Source organism: Colobus angolensis, unplaced genomic scaffold (genome assembly GCF_000951035.1).
Source record: "Colobus angolensis palliatus isolate OR3802 unplaced genomic scaffold, Cang.pa_1.0 Scaffold129, whole genome shotgun sequence".
Lineage (NCBI taxonomy): Eukaryota > Metazoa > Chordata > Mammalia > Primates > Cercopithecidae > Colobus > Colobus angolensis.
In genome coordinates this window covers 2,719,897-2,730,024 of record NW_012114141.1, presented here as the reverse complement: position 1 = coordinate 2,730,024, position 10,128 = coordinate 2,719,897, and the positions used below count along the sequence as shown (strand labels likewise).

Below are 10,128 nucleotides of genomic sequence, written 5' to 3'. Positions count from 1 at the left end.
AGAATGGCGTAAACCCGGGAGGTGGAGCTTGCAGTGAGCCGAGATCGCGCCACTGCACTCCAGCCTGGGCGACAGAGCTAGACTCCGTCTCCAAAAAAAAAAAAGAAATTATCCAAGGCTAATATGAACACCTTTACACGCATAAACTAGAAAACCTAGAGAAGATGGATAAGTTCCTGGAAATATCCAACCTTCCTAGATTAAACTAGGAAGATATAGAATCTCTGAGCAGACCAATAACAAGCAGCAAGATTAAAATGAGAATTTTTAAATTGCCAACAAACAAAAAGTTCAGGACCGGATAGATTCACAGCCGAATTCTATCAAACATTCAAGGAAGAATTGATACCAGTCCTATTGATGCTATTTCAAAAGAGGCAATCCTTCCTAAATCGTTTTATGAAGCCAGTGTCACCCTCATACCAAAACCAGGGAAGGACGTAACAATGAAAACTACAGACCAACATCCCAGATGAGCATAGGTGCAAAAGTCCTCAACAAAATACTAGCAAACCAAATCCAACAGCATATCAAAGAGATAATCCACCATGATCAGGTGGGTTTCATACCAGGGGTGTATGGATGGTGGTGTTAACATACCTAAGTCAGTAAATGTAATACACCACATAAACAGAATTAAAAACAAATACCACATAATCACCTCAATAGATGCAGAAAAAGCATTTGATGAAATCCAGCATCCTTTTATGATTAAAACTCTCAGCAACATCAGCATAGAAGGGATATACCTTAAGGTAATAGAAGCTATATGTGACAAACCCACATCCCACATTTTACTGAATGGGAAAACTTGAAAGCATTCCCCCTGAGAACTAGAAAGATGCCCACTTTCACCACTTCTATTCAAAATAGTACTGGAAGTCCTAGCCCGAGACATCAGACATGAGAAAGAAATAAAGGGCATCCAAATCAGTAAAGAGGAAGTCAAACTGTCACTGTTTGCTGCTGATATGATCGCATGCTTAGAAAACCCTAAAGACTCATTCAAAAAGCTCCTAGAACTGGTAAATGGATATAGCGAAGTTTCAGGATACAAAATTAATGTACACAAATCAGTAGTACTGCTATACAGTAACAGCAACCAAGTTGAGCATCAAATCAAGAACTCATTCTCTTTCACAATAGCTGCAGAAGAACAGTAAAATAGCTAGGAGTATACCTAACCAAGGAGGTGAAAGACCTCTACAAGGAAGGCTACAAAACACGGCTGAAAGAAGTCATAGACAACATAATTAAAAACACATCCATGCTCATGGATGGGTAGAATCAATGGTGCAGAAATGACCATACTGCCAAAAGCAATCTACAAATTCAGTGCAAGTTCCATCAAAATACTACCATCATTCTTCACAGAATTAGAAAAAAAAATTCTGAAATTTATATGGAACCAAAAAGGAACCTGCAGAGCCAAAGCAAGACTAAGCAAAAAGAAAAATTCTGGAGGCATCACATTACCTTACTTCAAACTATACTACAAGGCCATAGTCACCAAAACAGCATAGTACTGGTATAAAAATAGGCATATAAAGCAATGGAACAGAAATAGAACCCAGAAGTAAGGCCAGATACTTAAAACCAACTGATCTTTGACAAAGCAAACAAAAACAGTGGGGAAAGGACACCCTGTTCAACAAATGGTGCTGGGATAATTGGCAAGCCACATGTAGAAGAATGACACTGTATCGTCATCTCTCACCTTATACAAAAATCAACTCAAGGAGGATCAAAGACTTAAATCTAAGACCTGAAACCATGGAGATTCTAGAAGATAACATCAGAAAAACCCTTCTAGACAATTGGCTTAGGCAAAGACTTCATGACCAAGAATTCAAAAGCAAATGCAACAAAAACAAAGATAAATAGATGGGACTCAAACTGAAAAGCTTCTGCACAGCAAAAGAAAAACAGTCAGCAAAAGCTGGGCGTAGTGGCTCATACCTGTAATCCCAGCACTTTGGGAGATGGGCAGATCACTTGAGGTCAGGAGTTCAAGACCAGCCTGGCCAACATGGTGAAACCCCATCTACTCAAAATACAAAAATTAGCCAGGCGTAGTTGCACGCGCCTGTAATCCCAGCTACTTGGGAGGCTGAGGCAGGAGAATGACTTGAATCCGGGAGGTGGAGATTGTGGTGAGCCGAGATTGTGCCACTGCACTCCAGCCTGGGCGATAGAGCAAGACTCCATCTCAAAAAAATAAATAAATAAAGAAAACAATCAGCAGCATTAACAACTCAGAGTAGGAGAAAATCCTTGCAATCTATACACCTAACAAAGGAGTAATATCCAGAATCTACAAGGAACTCAAACAAATCAGCAAGAAAATAAGAAAGAATCCCATCAAAAAGTGGGCTAAGGACATGAATAGACAATTGTCAAAAGAAGATGTACAGAGGGCCAACAAACATGGAAAAATAACATCACTAATTATCAGTGAAATGTAAATCAAAACCACAAAGCGATACCACCTTAGTCCTGCAAGAATGGCCATAGTCAAAAAATCAAAAAATAATAGATGTTGGTGTGGATGCAGTGAAAAGAGAACACTTTTTCACTGTCAGTGGGAATGTAAACTAGTACAACCACTATGAAAATAGTGTGGAAATTCCTTAAAGAACTAAATCTACCATTTGATCTAGCAGTCCCACTACTTAGGTGTCTATCCAGAGAAAAAGAAGTCATTATAAGAAAAAGATACTGGTACACACGTTTATAGCAGCACAATTTGCAATTGTAAAAATACGGAACCAACCCAAATACACATCAATCAACGACTGGATAAAGAAAATATGGTATTGGCCAGGCGCAGTGGCTCACACCTGGAAGCCCAGCAGTTAGGGAGGCTGAGGTGGGCAGATCACCTGAGGTCAGGAGTTCGAGACCATCCTGGCCGACATGGTGAAACCCCATCTCTATGAAAAATACAGGAAAAAAAAAATTAGCCAGGTTTGGTGGTGCGTGCCTGTAGTTCCAGCTACTCTGGAGGCTGAGGAGGATTGCTTGAACCTGGGAGGCAGACGTGGAGGTGAGCCAAGATCGCGCCATTGTGCTCCAGCCTGGGTGACAAACGTGAAACTCGATCTAAAAAAAAGAAAACTAAAAATTACAAGGCTGTGTAGTATTGATACTCTTTTGCAGGATTATGAGAAACAGCTATAAAATGTGGCCATTCTGAAAGGATACAACTTCTGTAAACACTGAGTATCATTTTTCTTTTGAAAATAAAGTCTCCTAACTAGTGAAACTGTCAGAAAACCTATTCAGTAGTGTCAAGAGTATCACTTTCACTATCGTTACTTATTTTCATTAAGTCCTGAGAGCAAAAGTAGCTATGCTTATTACATTTAACAGAAAATATAGCTATGGCCACAGAGAGATGAGTTTTTCACTGATGGCTTTTGGTTTATATTTTTGAAATACCATGAGAGAACTAAACCCTGTGCAAGCTGATTGGAGTGACTGTTTTCTAAATTCTCCTAAGGACAGAATAGCTAGCACAGTGGTAGATGCATAGGAGAGAACTTAATTTAGCACATACAGTACTACCTTAAGTGCTTAATTATCTCAGTGAACCTATGTTAAGAGAGACTGCTTCAGGTTAAATATCCCAGACACCCCAACTCTCCTTCAGTGACATAGTTTCCACACTACCTCCTACTAGCTGGCTGTCTCAGTCTGTCTCTACTACTATGATTTACGACTGTCATTCTTTAATAGTAGTGTGTAGTTCACCTCTGTGTAAATGCTGCATATTTTTCTGAATAAATAGATATCTGAGTGTTAGGAGTTGGGTTTTTGTTTGTTTTTTGGGGGGGAGGGTGTGTGTGTGTGTGTGTGTGTGTGTGTGTGTGTGTGTGTGTGTGTGTGTTAAAAAAGCCAAATCACACTACTGGAGAGCATACAACTTACATTTTAACCTAATCAGGAATTACATTTTAGGTCTATCAAGATAACTGAGTTTAAATTTTATTATCACATGAGATATTGTGTGGTCTCTCCAGGCTTTTTGTGTTTATTTGCAAATATGTTAAGCCCTTGTTTTTCCTGTACTTTCCTTCAAATCAATGGTAAGAAATGCTAAAAAAGATAGAACCAAAGGGGAAAACTGGTACTGTGAAGCCTCTTTTATATTGGCCCCAAGGTAATAATAAATACTCTCTGAGTACAGTTGTTTAACCTTTAGTCATTATCCTATACTTCATAATTCATTTGAATTAATGTCATGGAATGTTTACTTTAAAAAAAATCAAGACACACAAGCAGCATTTCTTACACATACTCTGAAAATTTAGTTTAGATTACTATGATAATATTTTTTGTTAATAAAATCATCTGTGCCCTTGGTTATCCCAACATTATTTTCTGTGTGCTTATGATGATACACTGATAATATGATGTAGAATTATCCTAGGGTATGAAATCAGGCTCTTTGATTTGTAGTTCTAGAAATTCACCTTTTCTTTTTTAATGTCTCCAGCCTTTAGGGATTTTCTTCAGTTTTCTCTGATTTTTCAAAGACCACTGCTATTGTGATCTGACATGTATTACTCTGAGTAGGAAATAATGGACTCAGGGTTCACACCTTGATCTGTCTTGATACTGCAGTGTCTTAATTGCTATGCTTATTGCCTTATTTAGGTGCCCACTTACCTACGCTCACCTGCTATCAACCAGATTTGTTACTGCTTTTTAGTGAAACAAAAATGTAGAATTGATTTTCCTGTTTTTACTAATGGAACATAAGTATTTCCCAAACTTTCCAGAAGCTTTAATGTTTGTATTGTGAATTCCAGAATGGGAGTGAATAAGGCAAGGCTGACATCTCTAGTATTCTGTATTTGCCCAGTTTATCCAATTACAAATTGTTCATTTTATTTTAAATTATTTATTATATCCACTAACATACCTACTAACATTTCCCAATATAGTGTTAGTTTTAGATCCCCCAAGTCACAGTGTACTCTTCTCAGAGGTGAGGATCAGGAATCTTGATAGTGTTTATACCTTGTTGTCCATAATTTTGTGAGTGTTCTCTATCTATTCTTTCCATATTCCTTTTTAAATTGAAATATAACTTACAATTAAAATGCATGAATTTTTTTAGTGTACACCCTTAAGTTTTGCCAAATGTATACACCTGTGTAACCTTTATCCCAGTCAAGATATAGAAGATTTCTGTTACCTGGCAAGTCCCCTCATGTCCCTTTTCAATCAGTCTTCCCTGTCCCCAGAGGCAGCCAGTGTTCTGATTTCTCTCAGCATAATTTCCGTATTCTAGAACTTTATAAAAATGGAATCATACAATATGTATTCTTGTGTCACGACTTCTCTTGTTCAACGTTTTTGAGATTTATCCATGTTTCATGCATTATTGGTTCATTTTCATTGCTGAGGAATATTATAGTACCAGATATACTATTTGTTTATCCATTTTTCTATTCATGAACATTTGCATTTCTGGTTTTTGGTGGTTAGGAATAAAACTGCTATGAGCATTCTTGGATGGACTTTTTAAAAATTTCTTTTGGATAAATCACTGTTATGGAATTGTGGCCTCCATATGTCTTTGATTAGCTGGCTGACTTCCTTCGCAATTTGATAGATAACTGGGCATCTCTTCAGTCTTTTGCCAACCCTATTAAGTACTGGTGCTATTTCCCATGTTTCAAACAGTTCCGACTACTTTTTATTTCAGAGGCCTAAAATGGTATGGGTGATTCATGGCTAATAGTATTTTGTTCAGTCTTCCTGGATGCTCTGTATGTTTATAGCTATTTTCACTTTCTAACACTTTTCATGTACATTAGTTTATTGTGCTTTATAGCATACTTGAAAAGAGTGGTAGGCAGATGTTATTTCCCCCACCCCCATCTTCTTTGCAGATAAGAACATTTAGGGTTAGTTTTATAGGACTTGAATAGTATGCCTTGTAAATAATAGAATTGACATGAGAACCCATATTCTGTTTTGGTTTTGGTCGTTTTCATTTTCATACGTAGTTTGGCATTCATTTACCAAAAAGTAGGATTATCACTGAAAGGAGAAAAATTTTGCTGAGTTTAGTTCTGATTAGATTGGTTAATGTTAAGGCCTACTGAATTCCTTGGAATTCTGCCATGAGTCCAATTTATAGAGGTAGTGTTGTGAGGTTTTCCATGCGCTTCTGGGAGATAAATCCCTTGGGCAGTAGACTCTTAAATTGCCTTAACTTTCTCTCTCAGCAACACTGCAAAAACAACTTTGTATATGTTGTGTCTTTTTTTTTTTTTCCTCCATGAAATAGATCCTAGTGATTTTTCATTTTGTAAAAATATAGCCTGTATAATACATTGAAAAATATAATACATTGAGTATGTTTGTAATTTTTATATATGCAATGTAAAGTAATAAATCTATTACTTAAAATTGTTCAAAGAGCCAGGCATGGCTCTACAACTGGCTCACATTTGTAATCCCAACATTTCGGGAGGCCCAGGCAGGAGGATCACTTGAGGCCAGGAGTTTGAGACCAGCCTGGGCAACATAGCAAGACCTTGTCTCTACAAAAAAATTAAAAAATTAACCAGGCATGGTGGCATGCACCTGTAGTCCTAGCTACTCAGGAAGCTAAGGTGGGAGGATCACTTAAGAATTTGAAGTTATGGTGAGCTATGATTGCTCTACTGCACGCCAGCCTGGGCAACAGAGTGAGATTCTGTCTCTTAAAACCAAAAAACTATTTATTCAAAGTATAAATTGTATCTTGTTACCTATAAAAATAAGATATAAGAAATGAATGTTTTTAAATAATAGTTGTTAGTATTTCTTCTTGCATATTTTGATAGGAATGTTTATGCATTTAATGGTAGGGTAGGGAAAGGGAATATTTGATCTTGATGCATCTTATATGGCTCTGAGTACTCTGAGTATCGCCTTTACATTCAAAATGTTTTGTTTCCTTGGGTAAATTCCTACTTGTTTATAGTGAATTCTATGAGAGCTTTTTTATTTTCTTCATATGTAGATTTATACACAATACACAATAAATGTAGATTTATGCACATATATATTTATACACAAACATGCACACTATATATAGAAATAACTTCTTAAACTCTTACTCACTTGTATTCATTTGTCTTTTGTAATTTTTATCTTCATATGTTTTAGGAAGCAGTTCAGGTACTTTTGAAGCATTCTGCAGATGTTAATGCTCGAGACAAAAATTGGCAAACCCCTTTACATATAGCTGCTGCTAATAAAGCTGTAAAGTGTGCTGAAGCTTTGGTACCTCTTCTGAGTAATGTAAACGTATCTGATCGAGCAGGGAGGACTGCATTACATCATGCAGCTTTCAGTGGACATGGTGAGGTAGGTGGCATTCAGTGATTTTTCTCTCCTTCTGTCCACCCCTCCCCCTCCCAGTTATTAAAGAACTTGCATTTTTGCATAGTAAAAGCGTACAGAACTATTTTTCTTTCTCATTTTTGACTAATTTTGCCTCCTTTTATAACTTTCTTAAGTTTAGAAATGTATTTAGTAGATACTACTTGTGCACAGTCAACCTGGGGTGACCAAGGAGAACACTGCTAACTCTTCTAACACAACAGGAAAAGTATGTTCTATTATTGTGGGAGGAAAAAATATGTGAAGACAGCGATATGTTATTGTTCTCCTAGAAGTAAAGTAAATAGCAAAGGAAGGCAGAATTTAGAAAACATGCTTTTTAGTAGTTTATTAACATTTAATCAAGAGAATTCTTTAGTGACAGAACCATCAAAACAATTTAAGAAAATTGCTATTTAGTTATCTTACACAACAAATGTTGTCTGTGGCAGGTGTTGTCATAGCAAAGGTTGGAGTTTATGTGTATGCTGAAGATTTGTAGAAGGTAACAGAAGAACCTTTGAAGCCAACTTGTCTAGTCTTTCATTTTTGTTGCAGGGATAGAAACTCATAGGTAAAGTAATATTCCCAAGATTCTGTGGCTGGGAGCTAGTGGCTGTCATGTCTTTTTCGAAGTAGTTCCCACTTATCTACAGAGGATATATTCCTGGACCCCCTATGGATGCCTGAAACGTTGGATGGTACCAAACCCTATAGATACTATGTTTTTTTTCTATACATACCAATGACAAAATTTAATTTATAATTTAGGCACAGTAAGAGATAATGATAAAGTGGAACAATTTTAATACAATTTACATGAGTGTAGTTTGTCTCTCAAAATATCCCACTAACTGCAGTGTAGTCACTTACTTTCAGACTATGGTTGATGACAGGTAATTGAATGCAGAAAGCGAAACTGCAGATAAGGGGAGACTACTGTACTTCTCTGATTTTGCAATATAAAGAATCCTTGCCTCTACTGCAGTTAAGGTTATAGATGTATCCCTATTTGAAATCTGCAGTAGCCTTCCAATGGAGAAATTATCATAAATATGGTTAGTTGCAGTTACTATTTTTGGTACACACAGACTATGCAGTGACCTTCAGGTCTAATTATATTATAGGCACTATGTTTGTGTTTGAATTAAGTTTAAGACATTTCTAGAATGAGAATGCACTTTTAACATTTTGGACTATGAATAGGAACAAAACCTCTTATTAAATATTCAGCCTTAGACTTTCCAGATTTGTATTTAGTTCATAAAATACCAAGGTGCAAAGTGGCATCTTAAAAAGGTACTGATGCCTGACTTCAGTAGTACCCACAGTTAACCATTTTTTCATACATTGTCCTGTTATGTTAAATGACCTTAAGTATTTAGTCTAGCTCCTTCTGTTCAGCAACTGCAGAAATGTAGTGCCAGAGAAATTGAGATAAGTAACTGTCACAAATGTACACTTATAGACAGTTGTGCTTCACAATTTTGATGACACCATGTTTACTTTTATTCCAGATGGTCAAACTACTCTTGTCTAGAGGTGCCAATATTAATGCTTTTGACAAGAAAGATAGGCGTGCTATCCATTGGGCAGCATATATGGGTATGTACTTTTTAAATTTAGTTTGTGGTATTATAGATTTAGAAAAGTTGTGCATTTCAAGTTCTTGCTATTGATATAACATTTGTCTTTAAGGGTACTGAAAAGCTACACAGTATCTGAGTTTGATGCCCAGGTAGAACAACCCTGGTAACAGGGGAGGTTTGGAGTGCACTGAGTCCAGTTCATCTAAAAGCTGTTTGAAATTAATTCCATTTACCTTTAAAGGAAGAGACGTCCCAGACACAGGCTAGAGTACATAATTTAGGACTGATGTTTACTAAAGCCCATTCTCATACCCATTTTTGTTTGTATGAGAATATTAAGGTAAAAGTAACAAAGATACATTAAGAAGCCTATTATTTTGGGCCAACTAGTGGATTAAATGTGTGTTATCATGTTTGATTTCTATAATAGTAATTTTATAGAAAGAAACTGGGGCTTGAAATACAGACTTTTCTGCTGTAACATAATATATATGTTCTTGAAAAATCTTACAGTCTGCAAAATTGTACTCTAAAACTAATAGAGCTCATGGGAATAATAGGCCTGGGATAGACCACCCAAAACCTATGCAACTGTGACCACAGCATTAACAGAAACATTAATTGGTTCTTGCAGAACCTGGGAGGCAAATCAGCCTATCACAGGATATTTTAAAATGCACCCAAAAACAGCAGAATGGAAATGCTCGCTTCTGGTTGCTAAAACTGCAGAGGAAAGTAGATCTCTAAGTGTAGAGGAAGTACACCTTGCCATAAATCCTTAAAGTCCTATAAGGCTGGGGTTGTGCCTCTGGGAAGAAGCCATGGATGTAGACATTCATTTTTCAAGGTTCTTTAAACAGCTGAAAGAACTCACTTTGCAGCCATAGAGCTCAGGGCTTTTTTTCTTCTGCCAGAGGTTATAATTCTGTGCTTCTGCTCTTTTAACTCCTGGGTGGGAAAAAGCACATATGAACTGACATGTTTTCTGTGTAATACTTGTACCATTCCCTGATTTACCAGTCACATTACCTGATTACAAAGACATCTAGCTAACCACTTTTCTTAGAGCCATAGCTTATCCTCATTACTTTCTGTTCTTGGTTTTGTCTTTTCTTGACTCTCATTTAAAAAATAAAAGATTAACAGAAGATTG

The 10,128-nt window shown here is 36.7% G+C and overlaps 1 protein-coding gene across 3 annotated transcripts in view; it reads left to right on the top strand.

The window, feature by feature from the left end:
* The window catches only part of ANKRD28 (ankyrin repeat domain 28), a 127,761-nt gene that overhangs the window by 50,956 nt on the left and 66,677 nt on the right, over positions 1-10,128 (top strand). For all 3 annotated transcript variants that reach the window (XM_011933704.1, XM_011933703.1, XM_011933702.1), the window contains exons 5-6: positions 7,171-7,371; positions 8,904-8,991. In XM_011933704.1, the coding sequence (XP_011789094.1) occupies positions 8,904-8,991 (88 nt within the window). In that variant the 5' untranslated portion in view covers positions 7,171-7,371. The remainder of the gene's footprint in view (positions 1-7,170; positions 7,372-8,903; positions 8,992-10,128) is intronic.